The sequence below is a fragment of the Nymphalis io genome, chromosome 18 (assembly GCF_905147045.1).
Source record: "Nymphalis io chromosome 18, ilAglIoxx1.1, whole genome shotgun sequence".
Taxonomy (NCBI): Eukaryota; Metazoa; Arthropoda; class Insecta; order Lepidoptera; family Nymphalidae; genus Nymphalis; species Nymphalis io.
In genome coordinates this window covers 6,694,091-6,720,321 of record NC_065905.1, presented here as the reverse complement: position 1 = coordinate 6,720,321, position 26,231 = coordinate 6,694,091, and the positions used below count along the sequence as shown (strand labels likewise).

At 31.1% G+C, this 26,231-nt stretch overlaps 2 protein-coding genes across 3 annotated transcripts in view; one reads left to right on the top strand and one right to left on the bottom strand.

The window, feature by feature from the left end:
- The window catches only part of LOC126775359 (rabankyrin-5), a 47,367-nt gene that overhangs the window by 6,021 nt on the left and 15,115 nt on the right, over positions 1 to 26,231 (bottom strand). For both annotated transcript variants that reach the window (XM_050497231.1, XM_050497232.1), the window contains exons 6-11: positions 5,848 to 6,074; positions 5,075 to 5,218; positions 2,496 to 2,865; positions 2,235 to 2,419; positions 1,561 to 1,748; positions 682 to 835 (exon numbers count right to left, since the gene is read on the bottom strand). In XM_050497231.1, coding sequence (XP_050353188.1) covers positions 682 to 835; positions 1,561 to 1,748; positions 2,235 to 2,419; positions 2,496 to 2,865; positions 5,075 to 5,218; positions 5,848 to 6,074 — 1,268 coding nt within the window. The remainder of the gene's footprint in view (positions 1 to 681; positions 836 to 1,560; positions 1,749 to 2,234; positions 2,420 to 2,495; positions 2,866 to 5,074; positions 5,219 to 5,847; positions 6,075 to 26,231) is intronic.
- LOC126775368 (uncharacterized) lies at positions 7,884 to 25,126 on the top strand. The gene is made up of 5 exons (XM_050497244.1): positions 7,884 to 8,048; positions 14,513 to 14,699; positions 21,949 to 22,122; positions 22,617 to 22,773; positions 23,872 to 25,126. The coding sequence occupies exons 2-5, from the start codon at positions 14,648 to 14,650 to the stop codon at positions 23,993 to 23,995; spliced, it is 507 nt and encodes a 168-aa protein (XP_050353201.1). The 5' UTR covers positions 7,884 to 8,048; positions 14,513 to 14,647; the 3' UTR covers positions 23,996 to 25,126.

Here is a 26,231-nt window from a genome sequence, read left to right as displayed (position 1 = left end):
ACATACACGTAAGATGGACATGTCAATGATTTAACCCTAGTGATTGATAATATATAGTTATAAGGTCCCAAATCCAACAGCTTTGTAAAATAAAAGGCGCGCAATTTAAAACCGCCATTTTGTTGATGGACTGAAAGGTAAAGTCATCAATTCATTGTTGGCGTTACATGTGATTTGATAAATGTGTTCAACTGTGTTAATAATTGAGTGAGTAGTTCACACCTATTTGTATTATATGGTGTTATAAATATTCAATAACGCAATATGTTTGAAATACAGAAACGCGTTGCAGTGTAAAGTGATTTCATTACCTATATATTTTTTCACGTTCCAAAGCAAAAAAAAAAGAAGTTATTTAGTTATCTTTAGTAAAATAGGGAAATCACCAAATACATATCTATATGACGTTTCTTTCTATGTTATTATGACATACATCATTCTAATGCACAATACACATATATATTTCGGACAGAAATCCTTTGTTTAAATACATTCGAACCACACAACGAACAACCCTATTACAAAAATTTTTGTTAATTCATTAATCTTCGCACCAATAACATAAATTGTTTGTACTACTGTTAATTAGAATGCTGCATCATTGATTAGTATTATCTAGTAAATGTTATGCAATTATGACATAATTTTTTTTTTCAAATTTGAAAGTCGAATACTACTTACAACGCGTTCATATCAGCTCCATGATCTAACAAGAATATAGCAGTTCGCGAATCTTCCTCCACGATAGCTTGATGTAATAACGTAAATCCCTTTCCATTACGTATGTTTGGGTCCGCGCCGCCCTCGATCAGGGGCGCAACTAGATGTTTGTGACCTAAAAATATGTTTTGTTGTTAAATAGTTCGTTTTGTATATATTTTAGATATACAAAATAAAATTTATTCCTCTGATCAATTTTAAACTAATGTCACTGGTCAGGCTGTCTTTCGACAGAGACCTTCTTTGATTCCCTATTTCAAAATATTGTTCTCTATTTATCCAGCCGAAGAAATTGTAGATATATAAAAGCAGCCTTTGAATGTCCCACTGCTGGACAACGGTCAAGGCTTTAAGGAGAACGTTTTGAAGCTAATTCTACCACGCTTCTCCAATGCAGGTTGGTGGATACCCATGTGGCAGAATTCCAATAGATTAATAATGGAAAATAAGCATAAAGTTGTATGGATTTATTGTAAATCATTTTTCAGTAAATTACTTTAATTGACACAATATACAAAATTTCATTTTTATGATTTAGTTTAGCAATTAAAATTTTGCAATGTATCTCATCCATTTCACACATTACCAACGGGTTTTATTAAATGACAGTATTAAATCAGCTCGTTATCATGGCAGATGCGACTTTGTCAAAAATAGTTTGATATCGTGTTATAGTTCCAAAATATATTAAAAAGAGGCGTCTCTAATTTTATTTTAATGATACTCTTAAATCAAGGAGTTTGTATAATTACAATAAAAAAAACCAGATCACCTTTAAGTATTGCATATATTATAATACTTTGTAAGAAATACGTTGATTTATATTTTTGACACTCTTACCTTCTGTGAGTGCAAGGCTGACGGGAGTGTCGCCTTCAGAGTTCTTCAGATTTAGGTTTGGCACGAGGCTTACATTAGAGCGGTCGGTGGCAGGCAGATCACCTTTCTCCACTATTTTTTTGTATTCTATGATTGCTGTTACTGATCCTTCATGATTATTTAATACGGCAAGGTGAAGAGGAGTTTGTCTGAAAATTGTCCAACAGAAATTAATTTAGAGGAATAAAATATTATTATACGATTATAAATAATATCCTGTACACTATTTATAACCATATCATCTGTCTGAACGCGGTAAGTTAAAAAATTACCGAACGAATTTTCATATGATTTTCACAAATTTTTCGAAGTAATGATGACATGATAATGATTTAGGTGTAAAATTAATGAAGGTTTTGTATAAATTAGCTGAAATATTATGATGATTGTTATACATGTCGAAAAAATCACGCCGACTACCGGGAGTTTTACGTGTTATGTATTACGATATAAAAGTTTTATGTATACCAATATACGCTGTAGAGACCGCAGCAACAAGTTGTCATTATTACATAACGGGAAGTATAAACAATGTTTGCATTCTGTCGAGAATACAAACATAAATTGAGGTTTATTAGTTTTGAGATTTCAATTGTGATTACATCAATACCAAGATTATGTTGGCATCTTATTACCTGTATACCGTATCCTCGTGTTCTCCGTATGCTGTCTGAAGATTTGGTCTGGCTCCGTGCTCTAATAGGGTCGCAGTCAAACGTGTTAGACCATTAACACAGGCCGCATGTAAAGCGCTTAGCCCAGATTCGTTGCAATGATTCAGGTCACCGTTGAGATGCGATGTTAGAAATACCGCTGAATCCTGACGAAGTACAGAAACAAATTGAAGAAATGTAAATGTGCATAACCTCCATATAATCGATTACATATTGTTTTACCTCAAACCATCCTTGTGCTAAGATATGCAAGAGACTATCTCCAGATCCAGAATATAGTGGGTTTGGCTGGCATCCTTTCTCTAATAACTTTGCTGCAAAACCTCTCTCAACGATATTTTCAGATTTCCCTTCCACTGGATCTTCAGCGAAGGCATTTTTATTTGTAACGGGAGTATCAAATGGATTTGAGCCATTCATGACTAAGGTTTCACTGGAGGATATAGAGGCCCTTCTGTCGTCTACTAGGGCGTAGTACAGAGGAGGGTGTTCGTCAGATAGTGTTCGTAGATTAGTATCTAGGGTTTGTTGGTTAAGTAATATGTCGAATATTCTTTGATTTCTGGCGATAACAGCTTGATGAAGTGGTGTGCTGAAAGGATTATATATGTTAAAAATAAACTATTTTTTAATTAAGATTTTTGTTTATCTATGCCTATGATAAAAATGATATTAGATTGTAAATAGATAGCATAAGCTTACTAAAAGTATTTCTTCATAAACAAGAAAAGTTTCTTGTAAATTTTCTATTTAAACACTACCCGGACCATGAAAAATGCTTTAGCTGACGAATTGTTTTAATATGCCTCGAACTGAGTTATATCAAAAGTTCAGCCAGTTAATACATTGCACTAGTGCTCGATGAATAAATAACATTTAAAGCATTTTTTTTATAACGTTAAAGCGTTCAATGAAAATGTTTATAGGTTGTATCCCGGTTTTGCTTAATTGGCCGCGTACATATGTAGGCATGCTTTTCAGGAAATTCCTAATGGCTTCTTGAGGAATACATTCACTCTATGGTAAAGAGTCACAGGCGTTTTGTGTATCTTAGATTTGTTTCTATTCCATTCTATTTCCGATTATTACATTCTAAAGAATTAGTCTCTGTCTAAAAAAGCGAGCGAATACCACTCTGGAAATTCGTTGCTCCCGGAAAGAAATTGCATATGCAAATGAGTTTTTAATTATTCCACTTCATGAAATTGTTTAGTTATTACGAGCTACGTAAATTTCATTTTAATTTTTACTGCATTAACATTAAAATAATTCATAAAAAAATAAACTTCAGTACCCAACTGAAGATTATTTTTATAAATCATTTATAAAACTAAGCATTGGAGTTTTAAATGTAAAAAGTAATTAATTTTGAATTCATTAGAAAGTTACTCGAATATTTTTAATTTAATTTTAAATCCATTGTTCAAATTTTATAAGCGAAAATATAAAACAAAATATTAATAAAATGTAAAAAATATGCGTAAGAAAAATGTAATTACATAAGCTGATTTACATTGTAAGTATATGTTTAATTACGAATACTTAATAACATATTAAATACATATCTGGTTGACATCGTTGAGTCACATGTTTGCTATAATAATAACAAAAAAGTTACGTAGTTCTCTTATTCGCCTCACAAGAGCGCAAGAATGTATACGCTATGCGTATTGGACGCCGCATTTTCAAATAAATAAAAAATGTAAACAATAATAGAATTTGACAAATTCCATCGATTACATTGCACAGGTGTCTAAAGCCTTTGGTCCACCATCGTCTGCAAATCTCAAGTGTGAAAGGTACTCGCCGTTTATGTTTATGCCCCACCCTTACCAGTGCAGCGTCTTGAACATATCCTCTAATGCATTAGTGAACAATTTCGGGGAAATTACATCCCCTTGTCTCACTCCTCGATACATGAGGATAGGGTTAGACTGCTGATTTTTTACTTTGACGGTCATAACAGCAGCGTCATGCAGACCTGCAGCACTTGGATGATACATCCAATCGATTTGGCACCATTGTAAGGACTCCAGAACAGACCAGGTCTCAATAGAGTCAAAAGCCTTCTCATAGTCCACAAATGCTAAGCACAGGAGCTGATTATACTCCTCGGTCTTCTGTATAACCTGCCGCACTGTGTGAATGTAGCCTATGGTTCCGTATCCTCTTCGAAACCCGGCCTGTTCCGGGAGCTGAAACTAGTCAAGTCTACGCGCGAGACAATTTGTGATGACCCTGGAAAACAGCTTATAGACATGACTCAAGAGGGAAATAGGTCGGTAGTTCTTCAATAAGGTTTTGTCTCCTTTTTTGAAGAACATTACGACAACACTCTTGCTCCATGCCTTTGGAGTTCTCCCCGAAAAGATGCCACCTACTGCAAATCATTGTTAGCCAGCCAGGCTTACGCTGCGTTTGCTGATCCACGGTTCACCTTTAGAATTCGTTAGCTCAAACGGCGTCCCATCCTTCGCCAAACGTGACAAGTCCAATGTCACTTCATTTTCAATTTTGCGGGCGGTTTCAGATGCGGTTCTACTTCAAATAATCTCATTACTTATTTTATCCTTGCGTGTTATGGAAACACGTTGAGCGACCTTGAATTTGTGGTTTTACCTAATATATGCATTAATATTTTATTATTTCAATCTATCGTTCATGATCACGCTATATCTTAATGTCATGATTGTTTGTCGACTTGCGCGTGTACCAATAAAAGTGTGCTATTACGACTTAACAATTTACTATTATTATTATTATTTTAATGATAATATATATTCTCTTACGTAAATACTTACTATCCTTTTCTGTTTTGTCGATTTATATCCGCCCCTTTGTTCACTGCAGTTTCTGCGATTTCTACCATTTGTTCCATCGTTTCTGGGTCGCAAGAACTTGAAGTAAGAGCTGCTATGAGGTGAAGTACTGTATCACCTTCCTCCCTAAAAATTGTAATACATTTTGTAATTGATATTAAAAAAAAATACATATGTTATACAAGCGTTAATTAGCGAAATATTCTAACTAGAACACGGCTTGTTAAAATAACGTGTACAAGTAAAAAATAGTTATGTATATCATAATCAATATTAACATCTTTTTTATTATATTTATTCTTATTAATAAAAGAACATTTAATATTCATAATTTCATATTTTAAACTAAATAAAGTTAAAAGAAAAACTTTAATTCCAACGTTTCATAATTAGTTTGTTAACGGTTTAGTGGTTTAATTAGTGGTAATTTGATATGTTTTTTTTTAAATGTCACATTTATACAGGTTGATCAAAAGCCGGCTAGTAGAATCCCGACAAGTGCGGTTCTCGTTCACAAGTAACACAGTAAGGGAACTTCGTGTCATTACGAAATACTATAATAATAATTGTTTTACTCAAGTGACTACATAATGTTGGATAGTCCAGTAGTAAATGTAATTATACAGTCTAAGTATATATCGTATACATATCAATTTAACCAAAAACCATCGAAAAATGTTTACGATAGTCACAGTTTAAAAATAAAATGCTTTGAGTACCCGTAAAATACAAACTCAAACTGATAATATACTAACTTCGTAGTGAGGCTAGGATCGGCTCCATTATCGACTAAAAATTTAGCGGAGAAAGCGTCCCTGGCATCGATCGCCCTATGCAGCAGCGTTCTACCACGCGGGCCACGAGCGTCAGGATCGGCGCAGTGCTGCAGTAAGGTTGTTGCGATCGATGCACTGCGACCACGCAGCGCGAGCTCTAGTGGTAGCTCCCCTCGAGATGACATCGCGTTTACTATGTCTGTCAACTGCAACAAAATTACCAAAATACGGTTAATAAGAAAATTACAACTGCCATTAATTAAACTCCAACATAATTAGTTATTTTATGCGTCACGATGAACAAAAAAATACAGATTACTTTGATCTCTCTTGATTCATTGAATGTCATATGCAGTTAATGTAGCTTATCATATAAATTAATAGCTGTATTAGGCTGGGGAAGGCCTCCTCTCCTCTCGAAGAAGAGTTTAGCAGCAAGGAGAAGAAATTCAATCGACGTGTCTGTTACCTCACGATGATTTCCTTCACAGCAGAGCACGGGATGAACTATACAAACGTGATAGTGATCAATGGTGCTTGCCCGGGTCTTTAATTAATATAGGCCATCTGAGCTTACGTAGTTATATAATCATATATACACAACCAACATCAATTTTTCTAGATGTCAATAAAACAGAGATTGCTCTGACATTTGTTTGCAAAATTGTGGAGCAGGTCAAATTTCACGTAGACTATTACAACAAACATATTTGAGTAATAAAATTATGAAAATATCTCACGTCACGCTTGCTCAAGCATTAAGTAACGCGGAAACAACGATGCGAGTGAGGTAACGGAAGCAAAGCATTTTGTCATTACAGATGCGTATGCAGCTACAATTAGTTGCAAGGTAGCGATCGCGGGCCAAATCGAATCATTGAAATATTCGCCGCCTCTTTAGTTATGCTATGCACAACGATACGCGATGTACGCAGCGAATGTGATGAATGACAATAATATACTTTCACGCTTACACAATAATAATATTGTATGACACTTTGTTAATGATTACATTGATTAATTAAATATTAATAAAAACTTCGCAGAGGCTCAAGCTTCGTTCATGTGGACGTAGTATAAGAAAGTGCATTGAATTTACTCTTTTATCCTTGGAACGTTATCATTTTTCGGTATTTTTTGTATCCCATATAACAACGATATACATAAATATATAGCTAATGCGCTTCATTGTAACTTAACTTATAAAAATTTACGTGTAATCAAAATATACTCGTACTTTGTATGTTGCTGGGCTTATGAATTATTTATTTTAAATCAGGAACCTATTCGTTTTTTTTATTAAAAGTCGTATTGAATTGACTTGTACAAATCTAAAGTTATCGTATGACATAATGTGCCATTTGTATAATGAAGTCAGCTATATTCCCTTTTTTTGGAAATGATAAACATGTGGCAAATATCACATCACATGTTAAAATACCTCACAAGATGCGGAGCAATTGTTAAATTGTTGTTGAGTGATTCATGCAGACAATAATGTAAGATGACGTATCTACATAATACTATGTAATTCAAAAATAATTAATCAATAAAATAAACCAACAAGTAATTCAATATTTATTTATTTCATTTCAAAAACTATTTATTTTATTTTATAATTATTTATAAAATATTATCTTAATTATTTTCATATTCCGTAGACATTTATTCATTTTTTATTAGAGGATTGACAAAGGTCCTAAGGAAAGGTGATCGGACTTTCATTACTTTGAAGGTCGACGCGTTTACCTTCGGAGCTAAAATCCTTGTTTTATTTTAACTCGGGTTTCAATTACCATAAAACCAGTCATTCAGTACGAATATTTCGTACGAAAAAGGTTAAAAGCCATCTATCTATAGAAAATAAAATGAAGGTGAAAAATTCGTTCATATAAATATTTAGCGGCCATTCTGAGCAAGGTTCGAATTGTTTCTTTTTAGAGCGGTCAAGTCCACCGCATGTTACGTAGAATGACACAAATCCTTACTAGAATGCCGAGCTCGAGGTTGGCTGATGCTCAGTTAAGTGTTTGCTACGCACCGAGACACGCGTCCATTGATTATTTCTCGAATGTCGTAACGATACCGGTAGCCAAACATTTTCCGTCTTATCTGTGTAATTGTGTGAATAGTGTTAAATATAGGTGACGCAAAATAAATAAATCGCTTTAGGGTTTAAGGTAAATCTTAATTCCATTCGTTAATTATAGTTCTATTCATTTTATATTTTAAAGCAGTGTAGTGTTTTGGTTATGCCAAAAAATATAAGCGTCATAACAAAAAAAAAAAACATTATTATTAAAATAAATAATTCATAAAACCATTATTATTAACGTTATTTCGGTTTTTGTGACACTCGACACGAACGACGAACGATCGAAAAGTTATTATTATAATTTATTTTATTGATGTTTATTATGAACTGTCGAGTACTAATATTCATAAAACAAAAAAAAAAACACACACACACACACACACACACATAAGACAGACATGAATAAATCGATTATTCATCTAAGTTAAGGGCTACTTCTTCATACAGTTAACATTTATATGTTTATTGATGTATGTGTCTCTCTTGCTTTCGTCTTAATTATACCGAACACGATGACGTAATAACGATGAATTAATTTATCTAATGTTAATGTTTCACACATTGATTGTATTATAAGATAAAAAGAATTCAATTATTCATTAAATGCTGTGTGTTTTTTTATATCTGTGATTAATAGGGATTTTACGGTGAAAACATAGAGTTAATGAGCGTAAGAATAAATTCTACATATAATTTTTTTTAATGTTTTTGCTGTTGTATTTTTTATATTAATGCTGATCTTATATGAATATTTCATTACCATTCCTCTAATTCCTAATTATAACTTCATTCGGATTTAATCCCGTTTGATTGAATCATTTTTATGTAATGATTCCTTATCTTCATTCTTTCCTTAGCTTATCCATGCGGCTTACAACATATCAACAAACAAATTGTAATACATAAACTATTACATTAATTAGTAAACGGTTAGTATTAATAACGATTTCATTTGTCACCAGTGTTGTCCTGACATTCACGAATTTAAATATATACGACAAAACGATTAACTTGTTTTTCAAGTAGACAAATTTATATAGTTATATATTTACGTATGAAACGATGCCATTGAATGTATTTTTGATTTTGACATTTTAATTAACTGAACAAGTTTAGTACGCGCAAGGAAATCAAGTTGTATATTTTTCTTTTGAACAGATACACTTTTTTTAAGTAAAAACGGTGCACTTTCATTATAACAGCGAAACATGCAATGATATAATTGAATACACACAGTACGGTCATATCGTTTTTAAACATTTTAATCATTCATTAGAAACTGTCGCATTCTGTAAGAATGTTTATTTAAGATTTCATTAATTACTTTTTTAAAATATGGATATACAAATACATACAATACAAAGCGATACTTATTTTTTATATAGATTAGAAAGGCGGACGAGCATATGGGCCACCTGATGGTAAGTGGTCACCAACGCCCATAGACATGGCATGTAAGAAATGTTAACCATCGCTTACATCACCAATACGCCACCAACCTTGGGAACTAAGATGTTATGTCCCTTGTGCCTGTAATTACACTGGCTCACTCACCCTTCAAACCGGAACACAACAACACCAAGTACTGCTGTTTTTGCGGTTGAATATCTGATGAGTGGGTGGTACCTACCCAGACGAGCTTGCACAAAACTCTACCACCAGTAAAAATATTGCGCATTCATAACTTGCGATGTCAATTAATATGTAGTTTTATCCCGATCGTTTGTTTTAATAATGACATAATCTAGATACGCGGTAGCGTGGCAAGCCAAGTTCAAGCTGGAACAGAACTGGCGAGCAGCACCGTGTGTAATATACATACTTACTAATATTATAATGAAATTTTGTATCGATCCGAGCCTACTGCAACATATTATTGCACAGGTCCACATCCATTTTAATATTTCATCTGTGTTTGTGTTCATCGATTACTCGAAAAAGTCTAGATAGCTTTCCATTATACCGAAGTATTTAAACTGAAGTATATCGGGGTTGGTCCCTAGATTGGCCACATATATTTTTCTTTGTCGTGTAACTTTTGTCAGATAAATCGTCATATTAATTACACTGTCATCGACGTATGCGTACAACGATTTACCAAGATTATTTAAACCGTTATATTGATAGACTAGCAAAACACGCGGCTTCGGCAGCGTGACATTCAGTTTGCGACGAAAATCCTTCTAAATCTGCCAATTTCACGTATATAATGCATATTTAAATGATTCATATAAATATTTCAATTATTAAAATGTCTGGTAGCTCACAAATAGCGTAAAAAAGGCAACTATTTTGAAATTACATAAATTTTATTTATTTGTATTGATTGGAGAAAAATACGAAAACAATTTTTATCTAAATCGGTTGAATATTTTTTTTTTAGTTATAATATAGTAATGAAGCTTGCAATAACCGCTCACTTGCTGATAACTTAAGTTGCGGGTATCTTTAAGCTACTGATTAATTTCTAAGAGGTAAGCTCTGAGTATTTCTATGTAAAGAAAATGTTCAGGTTACTATGCATTTACTTGAACAAACTTTAACGCTATAGTCATCGATTATCTTTTGCCATTTCTAAGGAATCAAAATTGTTATAGTAAATATAGTAACAGCCTGTGAATGTCCCACTGTTGGGCTAAGGCCTCCTCTCCCTTTTTGAGGAGAAGGTTAGGAGCTTATTCCACCACGCTGCTCCAATGCTGCTCAAATCCAAAATCAAATCAAATCAAAATCAAATCAAATCAAAATTGTTACAGTGACTTATTTAATACAGATACAATATATACAAATTTTCTCTAAAAACTATCTACAAATCTTAAATAAGTTTTCGTATAACTTTAAAATATATTTATTTTTTCAATTATGTTGACATAATACATTTTTATAATTATATACATTTATTTAAAATTATATATAAAGAGACAGGCATCTCTTGCTTACATTTAGAAAAGAGGCCCGTAATTTAAAAAAACAAAAACAAATACAACACAAATAATGCAATACCAATTAAATGTTTGTTGATATCATAGATTTATCGTATAAAATTTGAATCGGTCAACTATACCAAACATCATTGCGTCGTCATCTATACAAGACGAAGATAGACTACGTTTACGTTGAGATTGTTAATCACAAGCGCAGGAAAATCACACACAATTGTCGAGGAATTTATTTTGCAAATAGTGAAACGGCTATTAAAAACTGTTCTGCACTATAACATACTTTAATTAATGTTTTTTTTAATGAATTAATTAATGGATTAAAAAACACTCGCAAATTTTCAATCATCTCGATAAATCAACTCTACCAAATAACTAAAAGCTCTTGATTGATAAAAATGTAAGGAACATCTGCGTTGCTTAATTTAAAAAATATTAAGGTAATCAATAATTAAAAATAAATCCTGTAAAAAGTTTTTTATTTACAAGTAATAAAGCGAAGAAAATACTGTACAAGCTATGATAATTGATAGCCCAGTATTTCGTCTCTTTACTTTTAACCATTAAAGAGTTGTCCCATTTAGAGTCAAAACAGGATGTAGAATAAAGCCATGCGTGTCATAAAAATGAAATGTCATCGTCACTGAATCAACGTGTAAAATTTTAGCTACGTGAGATATAAGGAAGGTTCCTTATTCAGTTCGCGAAATTTAACCTAAAAACAAACCTTGCAAGGCAAATAGAAAAAGTTACATTAATAAAAAAATTATGTTTAAAAAACAATCGGTTGCTGCTGCGAACAAAAATATTTTGATTCCTAAAGGACTTTGCAAGACGGCGACGAAAAAAGCGCGAAAACCTGATTACGCCAAAAGTACCATCGTTTATTTGATAATGTTTTAAATATTTAACCAAGATATTTATAATTTCCAAATCAAAATTCCATACTATTAGTAAATTAGTAGAATTTACGTGATCAAAAAAAAAAAAAAAACAAGCAATCAATAAAACTTTTTTATGTATAATATTTGTGTTATAATATTAGGAAATAATAAACAATATTCCAACAATCACAAGGACAAAACTCTTAAAACCATTATGAAGTGTCTAAATAAAGTTCCGCTGTGAAATATGTGGAAATCGTACCGTCAAGGTTAGCAAGTAAATAGTCTATTGATATAATACTATAATGACTAATTGTATTCTCATAAATATTATTTCTTAGATACTTTTATCCTGCAATTAACCAGTACTTACACAATTAATCTTTGGTCTAGTCGATTCTAAGTTTCTAAGGCTGCATTTGTATTGCATTGTATAATTCAACCCGTGCTCGGCCTCGTGAGCTTCAAGGATGTGTCGGATGAAATTCTACCAGAAATATTTCCACGGAACCGATCCACGAACCCGTACTAGGGCGAAGTAGTGGAATAAACTCGGAATTTTCTCTTCTATAAAATGTTAAAAATCGAGTGTTTTTTCAGTCTAAATTTTTTTAATCTAACGTCAAATGGTTTTTTCAAATGGAACTGGTAGATTCAGAGATTAGTGCATTCGAACAAACTCTTAAGCTTGATAATATAAGTATAAATAGATATAAAAAAACAAATTGCAACCTTGGAATGATGAATGGATTTTCCATTTTTGAATTTATTGTATAAAATTTAAGAAAATATTTAATTTTGTGCTGATGAGTTGGCATGGCCCTGTCACGAGTATAAATAATAAAGGTACACGCTCATGTGTAACGAACAAGCTTGCAGGTTGGCTTAGTCGAAACTTGAAAGTAGGTCACTTAATGATTTCTTAGTCTTTGTCTTGTCTTGCTTGCAATTTCTCAAGCCAAATAATAAAATATAAATCACTAAACATAATATATATAAAATAGAAAATATTGCAAGTTAGTTAAATAAAGTAAGTTGTAAGTTATGAATATCAAACATTTTATTTCGGAAATTAATATAAAGTCGCGATTGTCTTATATTTTGTTTTTCGTATCAATTCCGACGAAGAATTCTGCTTATACGTTTAAAAAAACCTTCGGAGATCTCGTCAATGTTATGTAGTAGCAAAAATAAAAAAATAATCAACTATTTAAACTTCAATGTAAAATATTATTAATGCATTCGCAACATTATTATATTTTTATTTGTTTAACTAGGTCATTTCCTATAAAAAAAAACTGTAATTGTAATTTTTTTTAATGAGCGACTGAATTTGTTTGAAAACACGGAATGAATTATAAAAATACAAATATATATCTATTTTTAAGCTACTTCATGTTATATATTGAAAATAATGTATATATCTTTTTTTTAACAATATATATCCTGGGACATTATTCACACACGGCCATCTGATTCCAAATTAAGCAGAGCTTGTACTATGGAAAGCAGACAACTGATACCACATATACTACTTTTCTTTGTAAATACATATTTATATAGATAATTACACACTCAGTACAAACAGACATGTTCATGCACACAAATGTCTGTCCTGGGTGGGAATCGAACCCACAACCATCGGCTTGAAAGGCAAAGTTCCGCTGTGCAAAGTATCTACCAACCACGCCAACCGGCTCGTCAATCATAACGTCTCAATCTCAATTTATATAACATCACGGACTAAATTAACTGAAATTTAAACTTTACAAATGATGATAATAATTTAGTTAAATCTACAAAAACTCGTCGATTGATTAATGATTCATACTATCGTGTCAATGTCAATGTTACAATTTAACTTGAAATATATTCAGTGGTATTGTATGAAATAAAGTGGATTAATAAAATACCGTGCAGTTGTAAGGTCACTAGTTAAATCATAATATCACGGCTTCGATAAAAACTCTGTGATATGTATCTATGACTAGAGGTGTAGATATTAATAAGTTTTTGGTTCGACCTAAAAATGAAAAAAAATTCAGCAACAACAATACATGATAAATTAGAAATAACGTTAGACAAGCACTATTGTACATATTAAAATACAGTGTGAAATGGCACTGCAGCTGTTCCTAATTATAATATAATTAAGCTGTCGGTGCAAATAACGATGATACCTGTAATTTTGATGACGACGGATTCATAGTGTGCGAATGTTAACACAAACTTTGCAAATTTTTTAAAACGCTGTTTGTTTAAACCTATATGGTTAGACTCGGCGCAGTGTCTCGTAATAGTCGAGTCGGTTAGTCGGACCTTGAAAACAGCGCAATGCACTTAAGCGCAAACAAGCCGTTTATCTCATCAAAGTGTAAAATCTACTAAAAAGACAAATCTTATTCAATAATTATGAAAAGACATATATAATGAATATTTTTGTATTATACTATAGACTATTAAAGTATTTTCATAGTTGTTGTCGCATTTTGAAGTAATGGTGTCTATGGTGGAGATTCGCCAAAGTTTAAATTTTTATTCACAAAGAAACATTGATCATGTTTATTAGTATATCTGTGGCAGATCACAGTAATGTAAGATGTTTTTCTCTTCTTTTGTAATAAATCCTAAAAAGTGACATTTTTCAAGGTCAAAAATTATTTTTATTAAGATGTTTTTAGCGTTTGGATATATTTTTTTTAACAATTATTATTATTTATTTCCAGATATGGTGAAAAGTACGTTTTTAATATACCGGTAGAGAGTGCACAGCAACGTCTATCCCAATGATAAAGTCCATTACGCAAACGTAAACTGGACCAAACGCCATTTAGCGAGAACGACTCTTATAACTTATAACTATGGAGCAATACTTTATGGCCCTGACGGCTGTTCTGTCGTTTGTTACTACAGGTATGATTTTTTTAATAGCTATCATTATATAATTAAAATAAACGTTTAAGAATAATACGCATCATTTATTGACAATTTTTTAGTTAATTAATACTTCTGCGGAAGTCTATTGAGTAAACGGTTACCTTACGGTGACCGGTCATCACTGCCAATAGATACTGGCGCTTCGAGAAGTATGAAACAACTCTATACACCGTCAAAGCGCAGCTAAGTAGATTTAAGCTGTGATCCCTTGTATCAGTAGTTACACTGGATTATTCTTTTCTCAAACCATGACTGATATTTACCGCTAGAATAACTAGGTTCATAGGTTTGCACAAAGCCCTACTACTGGAAAAAAGTAAGAATAAAAATAATAGGCACAATTCACAATCAAGTTCAAATTTCGATAGTTTTATTGCATAGTCACAGTAGTCGCCTTGACCTCTTGGTTCAAACCAATTCATGGATAACAACTTTCAGTAGCAAATCAATAATATACAATACGAGAAGATACAATTAGTATAATTCAAAGATGACAACACACTTTCTTGCAAAATAGAATATTTAAATATATGATATTACTAGCTGCTTTGCGCGGTTATACCCAATAACCTTCTTTAAGAATTGGGTTACCAATACACAAAGTTTTTTCAAACCGACTAAAAGTTCCAGAGATTAGCACGTTCATACAAATATTTATAATTTAAAAATTTGTTTATATATATATTGACTACAAGCTATGCCCGCGGTTTCACAAGGGTATAACTTAAAGAAATCATTAAGTGAAGACATAATATTTCAGTATAAACAATATTTTTATTTCATTCATTTTTATTCTTATTATTATGCGACTACGAAACGAAATACCTACTTAACCTATAAAATTTAACTCGCAAAGTTATTTACAAACCGAAAACAAATATTTAAGTATGAATATTTTCAACAACCTACAACCTACTCAACTACCTGTTGAAATATGTCAAAACTGTAGAAAGTACTAAAAACTGTCTATGATCCTATCTCAATACCTTTCATAAGAATTAATGTCATGTTTATAAAACGACTTGGCAAAAAATGCATTATTTTGAAACAAATATGATTATCATACAAAATATAGTGAGTTATAGTGAGTCAACCTTAAAAAATAGGCTGCGATATGCTATTGCAGACTTTTTTAGAACTTTTCAAGAGGATCAAAATTCCGTCATACATGATTGTTGTGTAACTTTAACCGTTTACGTAGCGCACGCAACGGAAGTTCTCAAAAGGAATAAATTTTCTAAGCGTTTGCAACGTTTTTCATCGATGCTTCGCTCCTATTGGTCGTGGTATGTTATAGATAGCATATTGCTTTCCTCGATAAATGGGCTATCCAACACTAAAATAAAAATTCCAATTTCAATTCGAACTTGATCAGTTCCTGTTATTAGCGCGTTTAACCAAACAAACTCTTCACCTTTATAATATTAAATATAGACAAATAAAGTTTTTAGTGACTTAAATAGTTGTTTAATCTGAGTATCTAGGAATTAAAAAAAATTGGTACACTTGGTCTTTTACAGCATTAACAACGACGTACATGACGAATACATCTGAGCCACAGCATCGTAGATCGGAAGACTTGTATTAAATAAATTTTGGTTCAAACCATTTAGGTCACTATAAAATATATTAAGTCAAACTACAGGCATCAAGCCGTAAGTTCACTGATGAAAAAAAAATGGCGTAATATGTAGTTTTTTTAATAAGCTACTACCTTAACCTAACAAAATATATCACAAACTGTCAATTTTTTAACTTTTGTTCCTATAAACTTCCAATCATCATCATTTAACAGACTATCAATTATAGATAGCTATAGTTTCAGACAATTCAACTGAACAGTTATTTTATAGTATTTTTATCGAATAAATGTTCGACGATTGAATTAGAACAAACACTAAATTTTAAGTGAAGTTTGCCACAATACATTAGTGAAAACCGCACCAACATCCGTTAAGCCGTTCCTAAGATTAGCGCGTACAAACGCACAGACAAAAATTCTAACAACCATTTGTGTTCTATTGTTTTGATAAAATTTCATAGATAATAGTTTTACTCAAATATCTTCCCTGTACAGAGTTACATTTCTATAATATGTATATATAGACAATTTGATTTATTTTAAGGTATAAATATAATCATATAATATACAACATTAAATAGCTTCTAAAGAACAACATCAATAATTCATAAATAATATGTTTGAAAAAACAAATCAATTTCCATATTTTTAAGTGAACCATAAGACTAACGGTTCGGAAGGTAGACACTACGGAAAGAACCGGCAAGTCAGCTAAATCTCTTTTATTTTTTAAAATATGTTTTATATTATTTACAACTAATAATAAAAATCAACAGACTTACTAACCATATTGCTTTTAGTGTGTCTACAATATTAGTACAAAATAATAAAAAATGCATAAAATATAAATGTCGTTGCATGCATATAATGAATACACTTGCGCAAGCTTGTATGAGTCTATGTAAGAATTCCTTACATTGCTTAGCGATAGGGACTTCAATTATTATTCAAGCGTAGATCCTTGATTTAATGAAAATTAGTGTTATGTTAAGACCGCGTAACAAAATATATTATGTAGACTATATCCGCTATAGGAATTGATGCATACCTCAATAAATTACCATTTAAAGAAATGAAATTAACGATTATTATTGTATAAGTATACTTATTTATACATTATTGAAAGTTTGTTTATTATAGACAAATATTAATAAAAATTGTAAAATTTTAAATATTAATACGAGTGTATTTTATGATAAATCACAATTTCGAAAGGTTGTTTAGGTCGAATTATTTATAAGTAGGACATAAAGCCGCATTTTTGTGTGATCAATTCTCCTTGAGGTCATCGTTACCATAATATTTGCGTTTCGGAGGTTAGGTTGTTCAATATAAAATTTTCTGATACAGTTTATATAACAAATACATAACACTGATTTCAAGTGTGTTTTGTAAAACGCACGCCATGAATTGTTATCTAGGTCGCCCACATGTGGAGAATCAATTAATACATTGCGTTGACAAAAATACAAGCCATTTCAAAATGCGAACGAACGCTTTAATCGTAACGAATACGGTAAATATTATCAAAAATCGATTACCATTTTTGAATAAGTTATTTTTTATACTAATTTCATTCGTAAATAAATTAAATAACTAATAAAAATTTAATAATATGTACACGCACCACGGATAAGTTTAAGCTCGAACTTCTACTTAAATTAACTGTATTTTGTTCTTCTTTATTATATAATTAATAATTGGGTGTATTATTTGTACCGAAAACTTTATATTTTAATCTTGACTACACTTTAAATTATATTTATTATAAGTAATAAGTCATAGAAATATTTACTAGTGAAGATGAGTAATCCTTTTAAGCGCCTTTTAACAATAACCACACAGGTTTAAACTCGACTAAATAAATGACTCAATTATGTATTATTGTAAATGTTTAATTAACATGATATGAAATATATCAGTATTATTATTATTTTAACATTGATGATAAAACGAGTGAATCATGCTGAAGAACAGGTTTTCAACATTTACATAAGCTATTTCAATGTGTTTTTATGTAGGGTTAATCATTATTTTAATGCTTACTATTAATATATAGTTTGCCGTACTACGCCACTAAATAAATCATACAATATTAACGAAAATAGCACAATAGGAGCAGCTATGGCAATAAGCCTATATCCAGTAGTTGGATCTCGAAAATCATAACATAAGGCATGGAAAGTTCTGCTTTTTTCAACACACATAGATCCCGGACTTCCAACCTCATACATAGACTCGTCAGCGTCACATCTTGACTCGCTTTCATCGATAAATTTATATCTAGCCACTAAACGAGCGACCATGCCTCTAGTTCCGTTTTCATAGGAATCAAGTTGTTTTCTTACCCAACCTTCTTTATGTATTTTAGCCAAACTGTTTACACCCCAAATAGATCTTGATTTCGTCGTTGTATGAATCGGTTTCTTTTCAACATCTTCAGATATGTTTATTGAATTATTTGTACGTGTATTTTTAACAACGCTGTTCCATTTTATTCCTAAAGAAGACAAAAATGTAGAATTTGTTATATTTTCGTTATTGCGCAGAAAGTCTATATCGTTGTGCGCAATTAAGCCACAAAATAACTTCGTCTTTAAATAAAACGGGGCACCCGGAGAAAAGTTACATACAATTCTAACATCACCGTTGGATCTTTCGCCATATGCACAGCCAATTTTACTTGTTTTGGCCCAAAGTAATTGAGCTGTATTAAAAGTCTTTACTGTAGTACGGCCACAGTGAATATCTGTATCAATTAATTTTTTACCAGCACTAGAAAACCAAATATGAAGGCATCCAACAACAGGATAAATGAAACACTCTGCTCTGGGCGTGCTGCAAATAAAACGAGCAATTATTTTCTGAAATAATATTTCTTAAATATGTGAATATTAAACCACTTGCGTACCAATGCGTCATAGTTTTTGACACTTGTAAACAGCAGTATTTCATATATTTCGTACATTCTAATTGAGAAACTATATTTCCATCAAGGGCGGAGCAGGGTGCTGCTCCGGGCAAGCACTGACTAAGCCAGGCTTCAGCCATTTTTTCGAGATCATAATCATATGTGATTTGTTTCATATTTGCAGCGGTCGGTAGATGTGAATATCTTTTAGCTAAGCCGTTAGCGACTCTATTACGCATTGCATTTATTGTACTTATTATAGTTAATTGGTCCAAAATAGATGGTACAAGTACCTTAAATTTTTTATCACATATGTTTGATATACCTTTATTTGAAAATAAACATAGAGTATGGTCGCCATAGCAGGGCTCTACTTCACACCATTTGTTTATAGAGTGAGACATCAGAGGATCAGCTGGTTTAAAGGTCGGATGCACTTTAGTCCAAGGCTCTTTAACATTTATTAAATTTCCTCCATATATCAAAAAAACATCAGACTTCCTTTTCTTAGTGCCCAATTCACCGTATAAAATAGGCAGCTCCCAACATGGGAAATCCTGGGGCACGTACCATACATTATCATCGGCATTATTCTTGCTTATTTTTAGACTATTTTCAAAATCGACGGCTGGTTCTAAGTTAAAGAATCGTCCGTTGAGGGTATCGTTATAAATATAGTTTTCATTTATTTTATTCACGATAGCTAATGATGATTGAAGACGTAATACTTGATATACATCTTCTTGATCATCCTTGTAATCGTATTCTTTGAATGTTTTTAAATGAATCATAGAATTTGGGGTTATCGGCAGAACATTGACATTATGTTTAATAAAATTAATGTAATCCTGACTATCATCGACAGCAGAGACATTAAGTGGTGCTATAGATTTTGAAATATTGTAAGGAAATATTGTATTGTCTCTTTCAATATTATTACAATCAGTATAATCGAAGTGACAGGTTGAATTACTAAAAGCATTTGAAACAGTTAAAATTTTTACTTTTGACAAATTAGTGGATTCAATTGTTCTTCGAGCATCTTTTTCAACAGTTGTGATTTGATACGAATCGTTTATATTATCTTCATCATTATAATATTCTATATCAATATTATAAGAATTAGGAGTAAATACAATTAATGTAAATGTAATAACATTTAACACTAACAACAAATATTCAGACATTTCGAAACTTTAGTGACCAACCTGATTACGATCATATTATTATGTCTTTTTTGAAGCTACCGCTCAAAAAGTCGTCGTAATATCGTTGCTAAAATTTGCAAGACTCACAAATTTAAAACCCAAGAAAAAGAATATAACACATACTATTTATTTGCAGTTTAGAAATAAAATTATTGTGTATTTGGTCACAAAACGAGGTTCCAAGAACGGTCATATACGACGAATGCGTAATATGAACTATCGTGGGCGTCGAAGAAAATGCATGATTCATAGTCCGTAAACAATGGATATTTTTAAATTAAAATATAATTCAACGACGTATTTTTGTTACAGATAACATATGTTAAATATATTATAAAAATTTCAATAGTTACGTAAGCGTTTTCTGCCTCTTAAATAACGTTATTTAATTTTAAACTGCTAAATTTTCGTTTTTCCAGCAAATAAAGTATACAATTTTAATTTTTTCGACTTCATTCGAATCGAATTTTTAAGAAAACGATGGGCATTCAATATTACATCCAATTCATAATATTAAAATGGTAGGTTTTGTTCGTTTCTTTTTTTCAGATTTATGCTAAAATTATTCATCCAATTAATATTAAAATTTCTTATTATTTAAGTTTACAGTTTAAGGAACATATAATCAAGACATTTTAATAAAAACATGAGAAATAGACGTGCATTGTGCAGTCAGGAGGAGGATTACGAATATAATATATATGCTGTTTATATTTTTGTTTATTTTTGAAAAGAAACTAATATTTTAACGTTAAATCCGTAACAAATATAACCTAACTAAATCTTTATAAAAGTGTAATATTTCTTTGATAATCCCGTATAATTATTTTTTGTTTTCGAGGTTTCCTAGCATAATACCACCATAGTAAAGTGTGCAAGATTATTGTTTACGAAAACTTTAAAAAGGTATTGCTTTAGATGTCGAAATAAGCTAGTAATATATGAACAGGAAGTGTTTTGTTAAAGTGATTTTAGTAATTACCCGGATGGCATATAAGCTTAACATTTAAATTATATAATAAAAACTAATAACCATTAAAATCAAAATGTTAAAAAATATAATATAATCAAAGAAGGAAATATCGATGTATATAAATAAAAGGTTATTAGATACGTATGTGTATATATTAATAAAAATCAGGAAATGTTTTAATGATGCTATTAAAAAAAAAATAATCACATAATATTTTATTTAAATTGTAAACTAATTAATGCGCTTTTATTTTGTTCTTGAAATAATTATTGAAGCCAAAATGTAAGTTAAAATAAAGCTGTACTATGAAAATAGGATGTAGCGAAATCATTTAAGGTGCAGAAAATAAATAGAAAAGGTGAAAAAAATCATGTTAATTACTGTTAAAATTGTTTCAATTTTATATTTATAGAATTAATTACACTCTGTGTCATCTATCTTTTCATGTGACATGGACTGATGGTCCTTTGCGGGATAAAAATCCAAAAATTAACATAGAAAAAAAAGTGTGTACGTAAATTATAATATATATTTTAAAATAATGTTTTCAGAAGTGACATCATTACAATGCTACCAGTGTCTAATCAACCCACCTCCTGGCCAGTATTACAACACGACAAAACGGCTTTGCATGCATTTCGAAGAATCTGATAAATTTGTCGTCGACTGTCCTTTCTCTACAATGTGCATGAAGCAAGAATTTCATCTTGACATACAAAATGGAGGTGGGTTAAATCTTTAATGATGTCCTTTTTTAAAAATTGCCAACCGACAAGCTTTAATTCCTATTTAATCAAAGACAAATATTAATATACACTTTTTAACTGATTATGCTATTATGATTAATTCACGAACCAAACACGAATACTATCCGCAACAAAATATTACCGTATCGGGTCTTGGTCAAGGAAAGTGTTCAAGTTTATTTACCCGCTGGCAAATTAATTACAAATATCCGTATATTTACAATTCAAGACTCCGTAATGTTTTATGTAATGTATTTTCATTGTGTTATTTTAGTGTATAAACTTAGTTCATTAATTTCCATGTGAAAATTTATTATAATATATTTAATGTAATCGACCCGATTTATAACAATATCTCTCAATGTTTTATTTATTTATTTATATATTTCGTCATAAAATGTGTTTGTGTGTGTGTGTGTGTGTGTCTGCATTGTGTCATCGGTTTACATCAAAAGAAACAAAATTATTTTCAGTGCGAATCACAGGCGTTTTACGAAATTGCGCGCCCCAGAAACACGACTACCACGACTATAAGGACGGATCATGGTCGCCTAAGACGGAAATATTAGAGCCATATGAAGAGGGATGCTCTCACACCGACGACAAAGGGGAAAGGACTACTCCAACTAGGTGAATAATACTTTGACAATTTCATTTTTAAGTGTTTATGTGCTCAAGTAATTTTATAAATAATAATTATTATGTAAACACTTTCTGTCACTTGTTCCTGTTTAACTAAGATATACTATCGACTAATCACTTGACACTTGTTGTAAAATACATTTTATCTTAATGTACTGTGTGATTATAATAGATAAAGGTGAACTTCGGAAATACATTATTCATAGAAAGTTAAAATATTAAAATAATATGAACAATACAATATAATATTCATAAAAATAATATAAGATTCAAGTAAATAAAATTTTGAAAACTATCCAAGTACTTTTGTTTGTTGGTAAAAATCTTCAAGGTCGTTCAGTAATTAGCTAAGGTCACTTGCCTTTACATGAAATTTAAAAAAAAAAAACAATTGAAAAACGTGTTAATTCTCGTTGAAACAATCAGAAGTGGTAAATGTAAAAAGACATTTCCTTGTTTTTCGTCGATTGCTATTATACACACATACATTATAACCTTCCAAAAATTAACATTAAAGGTCAAATGATTGTTGAAACGGCCAGGTGATTTAACCTATACATTATTTAAAATATATAGATGTATGCTATTAGTTGTTATGTTCGTATTTTATCAGTACTAAAATTATACAAAAACAAGGTCGTATAGCTTAGTTTAAATTCAACTTCGCCTTAGTCGTAAAGGTTATTTTTAATAATAATAATTATGTCGTTCTGAGAGCTTTTCGATCACGGCGGCTGAACTTCGAGACAGCTGCGCAGGTGATAATAATTTATATAAAGTGTGCACTCTCAATTTCTCCACTCATAGACCGACACAACCAAAGACAGATAAGGCACAAGAGCAATGGCAATGTAGATAATTTCAGGCATTTACTGACATAAAACCATATAACTATAACTGGGATTCGAGAACCCAGTACCTCGTGTAAAATAACCAGCCAAATTTTGTACCAGCCAGAAAAGCAGTTTGTCATTTTAACGAACTTAAATAGTCTCTTATTATAGATTACTTACTGTCTCTAGATGTTTTTTTTTTTGTAATTTCCTTATGTATATTTTTATGCAATAAATGATTTTATCATTTCAGATACTGCTACTGTCGGGAAAACCTTTGTAATTCTTCAACAAATACAAACCACGAGGGATACACTGATATCATGGGTGTCATAATGGTGTTTAATCTAATGAAGTACATAAATAGTCTTAGGTAGTCAAAGTTTTTTTTTAGGAATATTAATATTAGTTCGTGTGTACGAATCAGCTTATTGAAATAAATTATTATTTATGAAAGTAATTTTTAAGATATAAATATTATGACAATACAGATTATAAAGACAATGCAATGAATTCTATTTACATGAATTTATATTTCTGAAAGCGGCATTAACGTCATCTAAATTATTTACTGAAAAGGAGATGTTATGTTTATCAATTTGCTCTCAGAAAAGCTATTCTGTAAGAAACAAATGTGACTCTTGTTCGACGCGATCGCAAATGTTGAAAAAATGAAATTTTATAAATTGTAATCGGTATCTCATATCAGCTACTAACATTTCACTATTGAGTTGTACATCGAGTAATGTGCGTTCAATAATTTTGATATGTTTTTTCTTTAGTCATAAAATAACATTATTTAAATGACGCAATGCTGTGCAAAGACCTCCTGTCCTCTTAATGTTTAGAACTCAACCCACGCCGATCGTATACGCGTTGGTGGATACAGATGTGGTATGATTTTATCCGACACATGTCGATTTCTTTACGATTTTTTCCTTCACCGTTGAGCACAAATTAATCACTTGACATTGACATTAGTAGACAAATATATTATTGAAGTTAAGCTGTGGATCGTACACATAATAAAGCTTGAGCACTAAGCAATTTGTGATATGGTGTTAGTCAATTACAATAGTTGGTGGTAGAGACGATAAAATGTAAATAAATATAATAATAATATTCTTTAATGTACACCACAGACGACATATGAATATTATGATATCAATTATGTAAAAATATCAAATATGCAAAATAAGGCGCCTAATCGAAACGAAGCCAATATAACCTTACGTGTAGTGCGTAATATATTACCGGCGTAAAAATATTAATTATTGTCTTACTGACATTTATTTTGCACTTAACAGATAAAAAATGTCATTGTTGTGCGTTTTTAATTAAATTGATTTAAAATAAAATGCAGTGCCAAATATAACCAATGTAATGATTAAAGATATTTTTTGTATGTATTCATAAACTTAAAACATTTTCACAGTGATATGTATCTATTTTATGTGATTGTTATTGAAATTTCAATGTTCAACATCTTATTTATTATTTTTATACACATGTAAAATAATCTGTTCCTATTTGTATAAACAGTGAAAATATAAGACATTAAATATTTATTCACATAATGATGATTTTTTTTATAAATTAACTAACACTTAACATAATTGAACATATAATAAACTTGTGCGGGTTTAGACAAAATAATTTGAATTATCGTGGAGACCATTCGTAGTTTGATAAAGGGCAGGAGACATAAAAAAAAGTAGGTTAACGTAGTCACTTGTTAATTTGGTATGGGAAATCAGGAAAATAAGGCACAGTGCATAACTGTTTAGCTAGTATAGCTCAGGGGACTTTTTACTCGAACCATTAAGACGAGCTGGTTGGCGTGGTTGGTAGATACCTGCCTTTCACGCCGAAGGTTGTGGGTTCGATTCCCACCCAGGTGAAACATTTGCGTGCATGAACATGTCTGTTTGTCCTGAGTCTGGATATAATTGTCTATATAAGAATGTATTTACAAAAGAAAAGTAGTATATGTAGTATATCAGTTGTCTGGTTTCCATGGCACAAGTTCTGCTTAATTTGGGATCAGATGGCCGGGTGTGAATAATGTCCCAGGATATTATAGGATAGGATATTATAATTAACAGGATTGAAGACATTGAAATACCCTTTAGAAACAAAGAGGAAATGATAGATTACTAAAAATAAACAATGGTCTACGTATTTTTTTATTCTATGTGAATTTACATTTTTTATCCATTTTGAAGATTACTCCTAGACAAACAGACAAAAATAAAAAAGCGTTCATTTGGGGAACCCGCAAATTAATTCAAATTAAATTATTATCCTTAAAAGCGGCTGTTATTTTGAAATCACAGTCGGACACTTTAATTTCATTTATTTGTATGTTATAGTTGTATTTATTTTAAAGCAATTAATTTTAATTAACTAAGAATAAATAAAGAAATCGGCAAACGAACTTTGTTCTATTTAAATTGAAGTAAATCAATTAGAGGATTATTAATAGCTCAACCGTATACGAACAGCGTATCAAGATGAAGGTTACAAGTTAAAGTTACTCCTTGAGCTTTGGCCGTGACCAATTTTATTAGCAGACATGAAAAAAAGAAAAAGGATTTTTTTATTTTGTTTTAT